This window comes from Epargyreus clarus, unplaced genomic scaffold, assembly GCF_041222505.1.
Source record: "Epargyreus clarus isolate Ecla_fem2 unplaced genomic scaffold, WU_Ecla_fem_2.2 ptg000001l, whole genome shotgun sequence".
NCBI lineage: Eukaryota > Metazoa > Arthropoda > Insecta > Lepidoptera > Hesperiidae > Epargyreus > Epargyreus clarus.
In genome coordinates, this window is record NW_027332209.1 from 12985656 (window position 1) to 13001928 (window position 16273).

General features: G+C 35.2%; 2 protein-coding genes across 3 annotated transcripts; both read left to right on the top strand.

Moving 5' to 3' along the window:
* Positions 1 to 3967: 3967 nt before the first annotated feature.
* On the top strand, positions 3968 to 5806 carry LOC140752494 (uncharacterized). Its single transcript, XM_073086861.1, has 2 exons — positions 3968 to 4107; positions 4661 to 5806. Exons 1-2 carry the CDS (start codon positions 4084 to 4086, stop codon positions 5579 to 5581), a joined length of 945 nt encoding a protein of 314 aa, XP_072942962.1. The 5' UTR covers positions 3968 to 4083; the 3' UTR covers positions 5582 to 5806.
* A 1153-nt stretch (positions 5807 to 6959) lies between these two features.
* On the top strand, positions 6960 to 15999 carry LOC140752589 (uncharacterized). Of its 2 annotated transcripts, none has more exons than XM_073086974.1 (5): positions 6960 to 7174; positions 10340 to 10434; positions 12968 to 13141; positions 14466 to 14619; positions 15130 to 15998. In XM_073086974.1, the coding sequence occupies exons 1-5, from the start codon at positions 7162 to 7164 to the stop codon at positions 15249 to 15251; spliced, it is 558 nt and encodes a 185-aa protein (XP_072943075.1). In that variant the 5' UTR covers positions 6960 to 7161; the 3' UTR covers positions 15252 to 15998. The 2 variants fall into 2 exon arrangements, with proteins under 2 accessions (XP_072943075.1, XP_072943120.1); XM_073087019.1 differs by lacking the exon at positions 6960 to 7174 and adding an exon at positions 8688 to 9755 and having other exon boundaries at positions 15130 to 15999.
* The last annotated feature ends 274 nt before the right edge of the window (positions 16000 to 16273 follow it).

The window sequence follows — 16273 nt, forward strand, 5'->3', positions numbered from 1 at the left end:
GATAGTTCAGGAAACTTTTATTTCAATATTGTATCAACATTTTTTGTTTCGTACCACGACCTCCTTAAAACAGTAAAATATTGCGTCATACGCAGTTAAACAAACTCAAATCCTTACTAATTTTTCGCTTATCCATTGTATAAAACCAACTGAAATTGACATATTTTGCTTAAAATGTTAAATTTCCTGCAAAAAAAAATGAATAATTTCGAGCGACACAATACAAAACTGCTTATTGTAATGTTATAAAAACAATCTTACTTTAACGAGGTCGTGGTACGAAATTTCAATGTATGATTAAAATAATATTGTTTTAAGAGATGGCGTACATAATATGTTATCTTGTGCGGTTAATTGTTAATTAAAAAGTATAAGTACAATTTGCGGTATACGAGTATGTACGTCATATTTCATTTTTTAAACGCGGGCCAATATGAGTGTTACTAGTAATTCAAATAATTCAATTACTCATTATTCATAATTTTACACAATTTCATTCTATCCCTTACTCAAATTCGATTAGACGAAACTACTAATATAGGAAGTGCTATTGATGAAATTCAATCAATCATATATTACTCTCGACCCGATAACAATATATTTTCATTAATTAAATGTCGGTTTCTAAGCGTTATTCATAAACATTTCACAACGTGGAAATTGTGTAGACGTTAGAACTTTGAAAATGTTTGTGCCTATTTTGGCTCTTTATTGCATTCACTAAATGGTTTGCGTAATGTCGCTCAATGAAATATCGTGTTTACTTCCTTCGAAGTACCTGTAGGTTCAAGAATTAAGTTGATCTATGTGTTCAATTAGTAATGTAGGACGTGGAAATTTAAAAATAATGGATATTTGTTTAAAAAATTTAGAGTAGGATTCAGATACTTATTTTTTCTATTTAGTTCAGTTCTATGTAATGATATAAAAAAAAATAATGGGAGACGTTTCAAGGTGAAAGTAGTAGAGCTTTTTGTGGTTCATTTACGGACGCACAACCGCCACACCTATAAATGTAAGGTTTGAAAGGTGTGCACAGCTTTGGACAAGTATGTGTTATACTTGGATTACTACAGCCTCGGATTCCCATGTCCTCAGAGGTAGAAACGCACATAGCCGACCTCTAGTAAAAATGAATTATCTGGTAGAATTCTAATTTATCAGAGCGTTAAGCACGATTTAATAATGACCATTTAGCTAACTTTGCTATTGTATTTCTCCCAATATTCCACACCAGTTAACCCAATTTAATAACTAAAGCAACAACCACTCTGTTACCATAAATACTAGATCTTTCTCAATATGTACAATAAGCGATATCCTATACAATTTAATGAGACGTCAGTATCCTGCAGGCGTTACTTACCAAACACTTGCTTGCGCAAATATCGCCTATCCTGGTAGGGATGGCGATACTGTCCAAGAAGATCGATTCTTGAATAGATTCGAATCGAAGTGTGATAACTCGATTCATAAAAAAATAGAGGCGCAAAGAATTGATTCTACTAAAATCGATTGTCGATCTTTGCAGCTAAAAAGGGGCATAAATAGCGAAAAAAGGGTCATTAGGACCAAACAAGTACTGAAATACCGTGTCCGTCAGCAAAAAATTGTCTATATCACATTTTTTAATGTTCATACAATTTCAAAAAGATCGACTTTCGATTTTTTAGGATGAAAGGTCGATTAAAATAGTTCTTTTTTTGTCCAAACGATCGATTCTTCGATTAATCGATCTCAGATCGCCATCCCTGTATCCTGGCTCAGTACCACATTCCTAATAACTTGCAAAAGCTAAAATCACAGACCTGTATCTGGTAAAATTGTGTTTGTATTTGAATTATGTCAATATTTCAGTCCTATGATTAATTATGGGGTCCGGCGGTCGGTACCCTGATATTGAACTGTTGGACCATATGTAAAATTTACATGTGAAACACTTATAGTACTATGCTATTTTGATTTGGTGGAAACTCGGCCTCTCAATCGGGGGTTCCATGGTTCGAATCCCAGACATGGATTCAGATTTGAAGGTGGTAGAACCCTTTGTGGTTCCACTCCGGCAGCACCACCGCCACACCTATTTCTGCCTAATAACAGCAGTGTTAGGCGATGCTGTGTTCCGTTGTAAAGGTTTGGTAAGGGAGACATACTCTGCCGAGGCGTTCCAGCTTAGTCCTCAGGAGTAGCGGCGCATCTGTGGCCGACCTCAGGTAGGAATATCTATCTCTATCTATTACACTTATGGCTTTGAAAAAAGATTTTTTAAAGTCATAAATGTATTAGAATTTATTTAAAAATTGATTCCACGGTGAAGGACAACATCATGAGAAAAGTTCTCTGTTCTATTAAATACAGCAATCTACATTTGGCCTGCGTGGTAGACTTTGACCGCTATCTTAAAAGAAGGAGGCCGAGCCCAGCAGTAGGCAGCAAAAAGTTAATGACGAGATTGCGGACATCTATTATATTCTACTACCTGCATAACTTCGAAAATTCTCGTGCGTGGTTTGATTTCAACATCGGACCAACAGATTGAGAGACCGAATTTCTAACCACTAGGATATTAATGCGTTCAAATTAGAGATTAATTTCAGATATCCACCTGCTAATATCGTTACAACAGGTGGCAAACGCACATTACTTCGAAAAATTAGAAATGTGTCCGGGGATCCGAGCCTCCGACTTTTAGATTGAGAATTTCTTACCACTCTGTTCAAATTAGAGATCATTTGAGATTACTACGTATCATTATAACAGGTGGCAGGCATCTCATTCGCTCTTATTACATAAAAAGCATTCCTTTCAGAGAAAAAGCTTAAATCACCGTGAGATACTCCAGGTATTCGGTAATCACTGATTACGTAACGGTGGCGATTAGGTCCGCGTAGGTCTCGTCTAGATCTGGTCTAGTTTTACCTTAAGTAATGACATGTGGAGCGATCGGACGGCGAGTACGTATATAGAGCTGTTAATACCGCCAAATTAAAGGAGAAAATATCTGTTAATTTTTATATCGTTGACGATAATAATTTTATTAATTATGAAGCCTTTTTGAAGGTTGCGTAATCTTATGTACTTGGAGACTTTTTAATACATTATATTCCATACTAATACAGTAGAAGTAATTCTAGACAAGAGTTTATTGTTTTGTGTATATATACGACGTGTTGAAACCGTATCGTAGAACATAGATTTATTGTAGGAAATCTTTGATCGCTGCGATTATGAGGTACCTCCAAACCTCTCATTCTATCGTAAACCAATTTTTGTGTTTTGGAATAAAGCTGGCACAAAGCTGGCTGGCTTACGTATAAACTACCTTAGTCCCTAGGAATGGCAACGTATTTGTAATAACCTTTAGCTAAGATTGTATATGAAGTTGGTTACAGATGTTCATCGGAGGCAGTAACTGTTTACCATCAGATGGAATGTATGCTCGTTTGCTTCTCCCCTAAATAAACAAACAGTAAGGAAGTCAAAATAACACTTTGTACATCAAACACACTTACAATTGTCATACTTACAAATAAACGTGCAGTATGTAATTTTACAAAATACAATATTTACAGCACTGATGTATTTTATTTATTTATTTATTTAGACATACCAACAGCAAAACATATAAACACATTTACATTAAACATACAACCAGACAGATAATCCTTATATGTAAGCCAATTATAGGCATGTACAGCAATCTCTTAAATCTAGTATTACTGTTAAAGCAGTAACAATTTAGTTATTATAATAGTAGTTGTAATTATGATCATATAAAGAAAAATTTGTATATCATTTAGTATAGATTATTATATGTAAAACATTTAAGTAACATAAAAACCTTCAAACATAACAATACGTCCAAATGATTACAGTATGCAATTCATATCAATAACCCGATATCTATTTACTCCAAGGGTATTTAGCAGCTCTCGGTTAGTGCTCTCACTTTCCTTGCTGGGTGTAAGCCCGGTTCCGCCCGAGCAGACATGCATCACACATGACATTATAAATACCTTTACTTTCTTATTCCTACACACTCTCTTACCTCAGCTCAGTTGGAACACATCAAGTTAATTAATAATGTCTCGAAATTTGCCTTTGCCTGTAAGTTTTTAATTTTGTGGTCATGGGTCATAGTGGTCATTAACCTAAAAGTGTCTGCAAGGATCTAAATAAAAAATTAGGATAGGTCAGGGAGTACCACCGTCACACCGATTTCTACTTTGAAGTATTTCTTGTGTTTCAAGAGGGTGTTGATGCCGGCTGACTTACATATGAGTCAATTATGTTAGTTATCAGAAGTGGTAATGAATCTGTGATCGGCTTCAGATAGAACCTTTTCCATATGGAGTTCATGTATCCATGGGCAACAATGACTACCCACCATCAGATGGACCGCATTCACATCTGCTACTTCAGTCTTGAAAATAAATAGTTTTTTAAATCCTTGTTTCCAAAAAAAAAAAAAAAGTAGTACATGATGTACTAATTTAGTAAAGGTCAAAATACTGGTACAACACTTATTTACAATAATTTTAGTTGTTCAAAGCGCATTCCAATTTTCGTACGAGATAACCTACTTCTTTATCATTTGCAGTAGCAAATATTATTTAAACAAGTCGCAATTTTACTACTAATTTCAACTTATCATTTTCAGATTGTGTTCCTACTGTGTGTATCTTTTACGAGGATACAATGTGCAGAACAAAGTAAGAGGGACTTGGGTGGAGCTATTGGCCATGGTTACGGTTATGGCGCGTCAGCTGTGGCCGGAATTGGCATTCCTGTTGGAGCTATTGGAATTCCAGGCGGTATTGGAATTCTAGGAGGTGGCGTTGGAATACCAGCTGGAGCTATTATTGCGTCTGGAGGCGGTCTTGGAGGAGTTGGATTTGGACTTGGAAGCATTTTGGGAGTTCCAACACAGCACACGTACTCAGAAATCCACAATAGAGTACCCGTGCCTATACCGCAGCCGGTACCCGTTAGTGTACCTAGGCCGGTACCTGTGCCCGTACATGTAGGAGTACCTGTTGATAGACCTCGTCCTGTTCCCGTCCCCGTACCGCACCCAGTACCTCAAATCATCCAACGTCCTGTCGCGGTTCCTGTTGATCGACCATTCCCGTTCCCAGTAGCGCAACCCGTACCAGTAACGGTCACCCAAGGTGTTGGGATCCCAGTTCCACAGCCGTATGCTGTTAGCGTGCCCGCAGCGGTTCCTGTTAGTGTTCCCGTACCAGTCGCTGTAGGAGTCGTTGCGGGTGGTGGTGCTGGTGGTGGAATTGGAGGTGGTATTGGAGGAGGATTTGGGGGTGGAATTGGGGGAGGAATTGGAGGTGGGATTGGAGGAGGAATTGGAGGTGGGATTGGAGGAGGAATTGGGGGTGGAATTGGGGGTGGAATTGGGGGAGGAATTGGGGGTGGGATCGGGGGAGGAATTGGCTCTGGAGGTGTTGCTGTAGCAGTATCAGGCCCAGCAGTGGCGGTTAGTCACTCAACAGGCCCAAGCGCAGTTTCGTCCGGTTACGGTTCTGTCGTGGAATCCCACGGCCACTCCATCCACCATCCGTACTAATAACCAAATTAACTGTAAGTCCCTTGCCAAATGTATCATATACCAAACGTAAAGTATATTTGCCAGTTTAAAAATTAAGTTTGTATGCAATTCTAGTCTGTAGTTTATTGTATAAAGAGTTTGTGGTGTCCCACCTTTATCGTTGAAGCCTGTCGCTTCATAATGTGTTTAAGCTTTAGTTATACTCTTTGTAATCTGTGAATAAACGTTGTGGTGTTCTGTGTACTTGTTTCTTTTTAATATGTTTGCTTCCATTATCTAGTTATCTTTGAAGATAGTTTTCTTTTGTAACGTTATAATGTTGATGAAGTCATGGGGGTATTACCTATTATCTGATCTACTTTATATTTTTGTTGTTCTAATGAATAACTATTTTATTTGCTGTTACTGTGCATTTGGCGAAACTTTATGTTCGAAATTTAAAAAATGATTCATCTTACATATATGAATTTAATCATTTGTAAATTTTGCCTTAACTTCATTCTTACAAATAAAGAAAAAGTCATCTTAGATATATTTAGTCCTTTTCTGGTAATGACTCAGGATTTGAATCCCAGACACACTATTCTAATTTTTGCGTTTTGTGCGTTATAGAAATTATTTCCTATCACTCTAATAAAAATACTTCGTGATATTCTCAAAGGTATGAGAATTTTACCAAACTTCATTTGGTTATTGCAAGGCCTGTTATATTTTACTCCGTATAAAATTATGCCCGAGAGTGAGATAATAATGGGTTGACGAATATAGTATTACAAGCCCTGGGGCAATTATAGGTTGGTATTGACGGAACAATATATTTATTTACCATTTTCCTAATTTATCAGGTGTCATAATGTTTAACCAAACGTATTTTGATGTGAATAATATCTTACCCATAAGATACTATTTTTGTTTCATTGGTTTGACACAGTGATAGCATCCCGGATATGTCGCGAACGTCTCTATATACTCGTAGGTAGAGACAAAACAGTTCAGTGCCTATTTCTCTTTTGATTTACCACTTTTTGTACTTTTATTCTAGTTATTTTTAGTATTATCAATAAAACAACAACAAGCGAACTCATGCGTCAATAATGGTCATGGTCGAACTTAGACCATTTTATAAAAAAAACTAGCTGACCCGGCAAACTTTGTACCGCCTCAAAATCTATTTATCAAATATATTTCATATAAAATATAGCCTATGTTACTCGTGGATAATGTAGCTTTCGAATGGTGAAAGAATTTTTAAAATCGGTCCAGTAGTTTTTAAGCCTATTCATTACTACCAAACAAAGTTTTCCTCTTTATAATATTAGTGTAGATAGTAACAACTACCCATACAACAATTAGTATACAAAATTTTCAAAAACCAGCTTTTATACGAACATATATTAAAGTTATTAGCGTTACCCAAAAACACAATTAGACCAGCTATCTGTATCGGCCGCTATCTGTGTTCCGATTGGTGATAAGCAGTATCAGTGGCTATCGGTGGTTATGTGGACGTGTTTTGCTGTATTTTAAACTAAATAATATTTGTGGATCAGTTGTGCCATTTAGGAAGATTTAATAATAATCGGTGTTTTCGAATTAAAATGATGAATTCTAGTAAGTAAAGAACACACACATCACTTACACACTTGAATATGAAAATGTAGCCAATTGTATTCTTATGTATATGTTATACCTTTATTATTTACATTACACATATTTATGTTCAAATTTTTATAAAGAAAACCAAATTCCTTCACTAATTAAACCTACATTAGGGCAATCAATAATATTGGTCAATAAAATTCAATTTGAATTTTGACAGATAGTTCTATTTTAGGTCAAATGAATGAATAAATGCAATCATTTTTAAATTAGGTTAGTGCGATTGCTTTAATATTGAAAATAATATAATAATAAATAAGTGCTCACTTAATTGCTCATTTAATACAAAAGTTTCTTATTCCTAATTTTCATAAATATCTGAATATTAATTTTATTAATAGAATAACGAATCCAAATGGTTTTGATATTAAAAATCGTTTTTTTTGTCACTTTCTACCACTGAGGACGCCCCAATCGCATCTGTCATACCGCAGTATGACGTCACGATGTTATAGTGGCAAATATTGATTGCCAGTGTGGCAAATAACTGACTGTTAAATAGAACGTTTTATAAGTTGAATAGCAAATGAGCAAAGGAGCAGTCCATCTGATGGTATGTGGTCGTTGCCACCCAAGAGCATATATAAAAATACAAAATATAAAAATTTGAAGGTGGTAGAACCCTTTGTGGTTCGACTGCGGCAGCACCAAAGCTACATCTATTTCTGCCTCATAGCAGAAGTGTTAAGCGCTGCTGTGTTCCGGTTTGAAGGGTGTGGTAAGGGAGACATACTCTTCCGAGGCGTTCCAGCTTAGTCCTCAGGGATAGCGCATCTGTGGCTGACCTCATGCAGGAATACCCAATCCTATCTGGGGTTGATTACAGATGTCAATGGGCGGCAGTAGCCACTTACTATCACTGGTATAATTTACTATTCATGCTCGTCTGCTACTCCTATATTATAAAAAAAGACAGCCGGCGAAGTATGACTTCCACCTAAACGCAGAACTGCGACAGGCTAGAAATAGCTGCGGCGATGGAATCTGCACTGAGGAACCATACTGTCCATCTTTCCAGCTGGCGAAGACCTTCATGCGTTGACTGCAGCGCCACTGCTACTCCCTATTTCTATCTTGAAGTAGCGTTTACTCTACAGGGATATAAGTTTAGTCTGCACGGTGGAAATCCGTACCATTTTTTGTTTACTCAAAGCTGTAGCATAATATAGTATACAATATACATACAAATATAATTTTATTAATAATAATGAGTGGTTTCTCGAAGAAAGTACTGTAATCTCGTTACAGACAACTGACAGTATATAATATTTATGATAAAGATAACATATTATTATATCTTTCACTGGTAGATAACAACATAAATATCCGTGTCTATTTTTATATATTCAACTTTTTTATTATATCAAAATCAATTTCTTATTGTTTTTTCTTAAGTATTAGGTATATTCAATTATGTTAATTGGCAATTTTTGCCTATAGACATCTTTTGACAAAAAAATAGTTCCAGAATAATTATTAAGTAATCCTTTGAAATCTTTTTGTGTGCTAGATGAAGTGAACCACAATACTTATGAGACATATTTTTTCTAGGACAATTGATATAATGTACCTACTGACATACTGACATTTGTTATACAAATGAATCGTTAACTAGATAATATACACATAACAGCAAATACAATCAAAGTGTCGGTCAGTATTTAAATTTAAAGAATACCAAAATTTCCAGGTCTTTTAAATAAAAGTATGGTAGTGGGAATACCTCCCCTATCGAACCATACTGGCTCTACCACCTGTTATTTTTCTATACTATTGTTATTATTAATCTTGGACACAGCTGGACTGGTTTTAATGTAACTTCTAATGAAAAGTAAATATCTACAACTCTACATCGTTATTTAGGTACTCTGATTTATTATATAGTTATTGTAATTTATACACAATTGATTTTATTTATGACAAATTTTACTAACATAGGTTTTAAGTTCTTTGGACATACTAACAATATAGTGACTAACTTAGTGTTATATTATATTATTTTCAATATAGGTACAATGTACATATAATGCATAGATTACTAAAGATTACTCACTCCTAACAAGAAAATGTACCCAGTTTTGAGAATTGAAATAGTTGCGTAAAAAAGTTTTGCCACGTCTCCGTGCTAAAATGTCCCTTAATATATTTGAAATAATTATTTATTTATTACGTAAATTACGCAGTATTAGTTATTTGTTCGTAAATTTTGTCTAAAAATGTTTTTATTTGTCAAGAATTCAAAAAAAGAACTTACTAATAAACCGTTTGTGGCTTCATTCAATTTCAATTTTAATATGTGTAAAATTACAAGTACGCCAAAGGCATATCCGCGTGATAAAGCTCGTAAATTATTCAAGCACGTCATTTGTTTAATCTTAAGTAATTATGATTGATAATAGTTATGGTCAGTTAAGTAGCTTATTAACTAGTGTAGACGAGTACTTAGGAGTGGAGATTTAGCAGTGTGTGCTGTTGTAATTTATTTTAGTGTTAGTTTGTGAATTACGTGCAGTTTGATCATTAAGAATGGGCGGTATGTTTTTTTTTATAATATAGGAGTAGCAGACGAGCATGCAGTCCACCTAATGGTAAGTGGCTACTGCCGCCCATAGACATCTGTAATCAACCCCAGATAGGATTAGATATTCCTACCAGAGGTCGGCCACAGATGCGCCGCTACCCCTGAGGACTAAGCTGGAACGCCTCGGAAAAGTCTGTCTCCCTTACCACACCCTTCAAAACGGAACACAGCAGCGCCTAACACTGCTGTTATTAGGTAGAAATATGTATTTGAAAGTATGTATCAGAATAAAAAAAATGACGAAAGAGGTCGTCCACACTTCTATATAAGGATATTTGTTGCCCCATAAAACGTACCGCGGGCCGCATCCTAAGCCTAGACGGGCCGGACCCGATCCGCGGGCCGGCCGATTAACACCAGCGGTTTGACGGGCATGAATACACTTGTCATATTACTTATGTTTATTTCTTGCGTCACTTTTTCTCTATGAAGGAAACATCTTTCAAAACGTTGGATTGACTTGAAAAAATCTTATTCTCATAATAATCTAATTTAATTTACGATATGTACGACGTATGTGTTGAAATATTTTACAGAGCTACCATTCGCAATAGATGGCATCCCGCGGCAGTCGAGCTTCGCTGGACTCTCTCTTAAGTTCGGCTGCATCATATCAGCTTTAATAGTCATCGTAAGTAACTTTTCAAAACTTAGAAGTCCAGCTTTAGAAAAAAAATTCGCCAAGTACGAGTCGGACTGGCACATGGAGGCTTCCGTACCATCAAATGTTCATTATTTTTATTCATTTTATTATTTTCAACAACAGTCATATGGCACAACAATAGATGGCGTTGGGGTGATGATGAATGAGACATACATTTTACAATAATGCCTAAGTATTATTTGCCCCAACGCCATCTATTGATGTGTGACAAAACTAATTGTCACACAAAAATAGATGGCGTTGAGGTGACGATGAATGATACGTAAACAACGTATAATAAAATTAAAATAACTATATTAAAATTTCCGTTTTTACCCTTTGGGTACGTAACCCTAAAAACATATATTTATTAATACTTATCAAATATTTTACTTTTTTAGCAGACTTGCTTCTTTTAAGCATCGGCGATTGCGTTTTAGCGACTTGCTTTATTCGGTCGTCGAACCAAAATTGCTTTTAGTACCTAACTGCATTAATGCTGCATTGCGTTATTCGTCTTCAGTCGTCAGGGTTCAAAAGTAGCTGAATCGTTGATGGCGGATACTAAAAGTGGCATGTCTGTATGGCCTTATTTCTTCTTTTACTTAAATGACATCTACTATAACTGGATTCTTAGGGAGGTTTTCTTTGTTTTCCGGTAGTAGCAATCTTATCCAATGCTTGTTGAATTATCATAGGCGCCTTTTCTAAATGTAGAGTCAATTACGTTACAGAATACTTGAGTGATAAAATTAAAAGGCGCAAGTCATTATATATCATATAAGAAAAATATTTTATTATTTTATATTTTGTATAGATTCCTCTTTTTTACCCGACTGCCAAGGAAGGGTTATGTTTTTCGCGCGTATCTTGTATGTTTGTCTTTCTTTATTTGATCCGATGTAACAAACGGCTGGAAGAATATCGTCAGTTAAGGTGTCATTATATACGTCTCAATGACCCGAGTGTCCTTAGGTAGGTGTTAGAAAAAAATTAATAAAATGGCGGATTTTTGTCGCGAAATAGTAACACATTTAAAAAAAAAGCTAACCGAACCTATCGAATAGGGTATCAAATGAAGGGAAATTAAACGGAGATTATAAAAACATATTTGTATATATATATATAAAAGCAAGGTGACTGACTGACTGACTAACTAAATGACTTTTTCATTTTTTAGAAATCAAAGTACAGCCAAAACCACTCAACTTAGAGTTCTGAAATTTTGCACAAAAGTTTGCTATATAGCGTAAATAAGTACTAAGAAAGGCCTTTTGGAAATTCTACCCCTAAGAGGGTAAAATAGGGGAAAACAGTTTTTTTGAAATCCTTTATTTTGAAACAACTGCTACAAAATTTAGTATTTGGCTTTCTGGATAGGAACAAGGACACACCTATTTATCCCCATCCGAAAAATTAACCCCGTAGAGGGTAAAATAAGGGTTAAAAGTTCATTTAAGCAATCGTAATTTTGAAGCAAACACTATGAAATTTTGTATTTGGCTTGTTGGATGAAAATAATGAAATTCTACCGATTACGGGGTAAAATAATGACCGAAACTTTGAATTACTGAAGTTATATATTTTATGGAGCATAAATGGTGGATTGTTTTTGCGAAATAGTAACACGTTTTAAAAAAAGTTAACCAAACCTATCGAGTAGGATATCAAAATAAAGGAACTTAAAAGAAATTACACATACATTATATAATATATACATATATATAACTCATCGAGATGACTGTCTGACTAAATGAGTAGTGTTGCTGTAATAAAGATCAACGCAAAGTGAAACCGCTGAACTTTAGAGTGCTGGAATTTTACTCATAGGTTCTTTATGTAGCGTAAATGAAGCACTACGAGGATAAAATAGGATAATATTGTTTGAACGTCTTTTTATTTTGAAGCAAATTCCTACTATGAAACTTTGTATTTGGCTTTCTGGATAAAAATAATAAAACGCCTATTTCACCGTTGGAAATTCTACTTCAGCTTTTATAGTGCAGTCGGGTTTTTTGATTTTTTAATTAATTACTTGTTAATATATATGTAATTGAACTACTCTTTTAGGCATCATTCATAAAGATTAGCCCTAGGATAATTTTCACAACCGTGTTATTAGTTATACAGTTTATACACCCTTGCTAAATCGTGGTTGTAGTTCTAAAGGGATAAAGAGACAGTCTCTACTGGCATCTGTTATCTGACTTGTATGATATTAAGTTGTGTTTTTAGTAATACTGAAATAGCAGACGAGGATGCAGTCCTCTTGATGTTAAGTGGATACCGCCGCCCATGGACATCTGTAATCAACCCCAAATAGGATTAGATATTCCTATCTGAAGTCGGCCATAGACGCGCCGGTACCTCTGAGGACTAAACTGGAACGCCTTCCTTCAAATCAGAATTCAGCAGCGCTTAATTCTACTGTTAATAGGCCGAAACAGGTGTGGCGCTGGTGCTGCGAACCACAACGAGTTCTACTACCTTCAAATTATTGTGATGATTGCTATCCTTCCAGCTCTACTCCCTCCTCTTGCTCGCACAATGCCTAGCAGCGTTCAACATGTTACCAGACGACCCCACACCAGACGACACCGGTGTCACTGTGGTGTTCGGTGTGCTGTTGGTGGTCACCATCGTGCACGCTGTCACCTTCGTGCTGTCTGCTCTTATGCTGGTTGGAGCGTTGCGTGTAAGTGCTTTGTGTAATGTATTGTAGCAGGCGTTGCTCAGCGGAAAACCATGCTGTTAAGTTAGGGTTAAAACTGCGCAATTCGCTACCAATATGTATGACGGTATATATTTTAAGCCATGCAGTATGCACCACCCTGCACGTATTATACGTGGGATATACGTGCGCATAAAGAAAAAAAAAGAATAGACACTACAACCACCCAACTTATTTTATTTTTATTTTTTTTATAATATAGGAGTAGCAGACGAGGATGCAGTCCACCTGATGGTAAGTGGCTACTGCCGCCCATGGACATCTGTAATCAACCCCAGATAGGATTAGATATTCCTACCTGAGGTCGGCCACAGATGCGCCGCTACCCCTGAGGACTAAGCTGGAACGCCTCGGAAAAGTCTGTCTCCCTTACTCCTTATTGTATAACTATTAGGCATGGCCATATTCCCATGGAGATGAATGGAGCGTACTCCACGTTATGAGTTGCAGATTGGATAAAACGGGTGGTGTCAAACTTGGATGTTTTATAACCGCCAATAAGATACCTGCTTCCCAAATTCTATTCTATTCCATCTAAGTTATCCATTTTAAATATCTTATATGCGTAGATTAGTAAAGATACTTCGCCGCCTTGAAATTGAATGAAGCCACAAACGGCTTATTGGTAAGTTCTTTTTTTTAATTCCTGACAAATAATACGAATAATAAACTAATACTGCGTAATTTACATAATAAATAAATAATTATTTCAAATATTTTAAGGAAATTTTAGCACGGAGACGTAGCAAAACTTCTTTACGCAACTATTTCAATTCTCAAACTGGTTACATTTTCTTGTTAGGAGTGAGTAATCTTTACTAATCTATGCTTATATGTATCAAAGCAAAAGTAATAAACATAGTATTATTTTTTACCAGACATTATTAAGTAGTATTTCTATCCAGCGGAAAACAATTGACAATTTATTATTTTTATAAATCCTTTTTTGTGTTACTTAAGTCATTATTCTAAGACACTGATATTAAAATTTTAATGTGTGCATATGCATTAATGTCATCAAAATATCATCATCATCAACCCATTACTATCCCACTGTTGGGCACGGGTCTCCTCTCAGAATGAGAAGGATTAGGCCATAGTCTACCGCGTTGGCCAAGTGCGGATTGGTAGAATTCACATACCTCTAAGATTTTTTTTTATAAATCTCTCAGGTATGCGGGTTTCCTCACGATGTTTTCCTTCATCGTGTAAGCAAGTGATAATTAATTTCTAATATCAAAATATACCTATACCTAAATGTTTTACAAGTATTACATATTCTATCCAGGAGAAAAGCAACCTCATCAAGCCGTGGGTGGTATGGACCACGCTGCACGTAATGGTTTCCGTGCTACTGTTCGTGTTCTGGAGCACTCTGAACATCATCAACCACTCCGGTGGTAACTCCTTGCTGCTGTACATCATTGACTTCTTGGGGATCAGTAAGTTTACGACTAAATATTTTAGTCTTTAATAATCTTTAGTAATATAAGAGATATTCTTCTGTTTATAAAAGTGTTTTATACCCTCTTATATCATTAAGAGGTTGTTTATTATGAAATTGAAGTAACGTCTATTTAATTTTCATCTGATGAACTGTATACTAAATTGCAGTACCGCCTATGGACATATTTAAGCAACTTCCAGTACGATTGAAGGTCCGCTTGATGTCGGTTATAGATGCGTTGCTATACCTAGTCTAAAGGGGCTATAGTCCTAAGGGGTCTTAGGACTAAGCACATTGGCCCGTGATACAAGATCACAGCAGCGCTTGATCCTGCTGTTGTAAGACAAAAATAAATGTGACACTGGTACCTCCGGAATCGAACTACAAAGAGTTCTATCATTTTTCAGTTTATGAGTTAATATTGTTAATATTAGAGCAGTACATTACTCTGGAGTAAGATAGCAACGAATTGACATTGTTGATATATTTTCCCTTCTATTTACAGTGATAAGATTCTACATGCTGATGGTGGTAGCCAGTTACTACAAACAGCTGACAGAAGAGAGAGATGAAAATGAACGAATAAAGAAACTTCTTAACACCGAAACTTGGTACAACGCCGCTTAGTCTTTTATAAAAGTAATACTACTCGTACTTGGTATAATATAGTTTAGGATTAGTCAAAATTTTGTAATATTAATTCTACCAAACATTTTGTACTAGACATGTTAGCCGGATAACAGTAATGGGCATGATGACAGTATTAAAAAATCAAAGAATAAATGGTTTTCTAAAAAACAATATGTTGAAAGCATTCTCAAAAATAGCCCAGTTTTAATAAAAACTTTAAGATTAATTATATTTTCAATAAAATAAAAGTATAAAATAATGCAGTCGGCCATCTTGTCTAAAACGCTAATCGGGTGAAATGACGTCATTTTTTTGTCGTGTCGTGTGCTTGAACTTTTTTATGGGATATTGAAGCGTGACGTCACTCGCGGACGCCATGACACCCGTGAGCGTTTTTGCGCTTAATTCAAAATTTGTTTTAAAAATGCTAATATCTCCGTTAATACTGATTTTTTTTCCGAAATAATACGATTTTTGGAATCAGTAGACATGTTATTGAACTAAGCGACAACGTTTAGCTGTAAATAAGTTGTTTTTTTGCAAGGCAAATAGAAATTTATTTTATACAAACATAATTTGTAGTTTAAATGATAATAGACATGAAATGAATAGTGCACGTTCTTAATAATGAATATAACAATAATCATGATAATATATTTTTGTTACATTTTGTACAGGTTTTTTTTATAAAAATTAATACATAAAATCCACCGAAATTATTTTTTTAAATAATTGAATTTGATTTACATAACCATAATAAAGATTTTATTAAAAAAGTATTGGTTAAATATTTTAATCTTTAATAATTATTTTATCTTATTGTGAATTTAAAGCTCATTTTTTCTACAGAACAGTTCTTAAAACAGTTTTATTTTTTGTATTTTATTTAAACCTTTATTCCAATTGACATTTATAAAATATTCGTTGTTTTTGTCGATTTTATCAGGTTGATAAAGTAGCTAGGAACATGATAAGATTATTTATAATTTATGTTATTTAAGTAAAGCTGAATGTGATAA

Excerpts from the sequence above, each read along its gene's own strand:
- LOC140752494 (XM_073086861.1), top strand. The coding sequence starts at position 4,084 with ATGTCTCGAAATTTGCCTTTGCCT. Across the intron at positions 4,108-4,660 it reads CTCGAAATTTGCCTTTGCCT|ATTGTGTTCCTACTGTGTGT; the intron begins GTAAGTTTTTAA and ends TATCATTTTCAG.
- LOC140752589 (XM_073086974.1), top strand. Across the intron at positions 13,142-14,465 it reads TGCTGGTTGGAGCGTTGCGT|GAGAAAAGCAACCTCATCAA; the intron begins GTAAGTGCTTTG and ends TATTCTATCCAG. Across the intron at positions 14,620-15,129 it reads CATTGACTTCTTGGGGATCA|TGATAAGATTCTACATGCTG; the intron begins GTAAGTTTACGA and ends TTCTATTTACAG.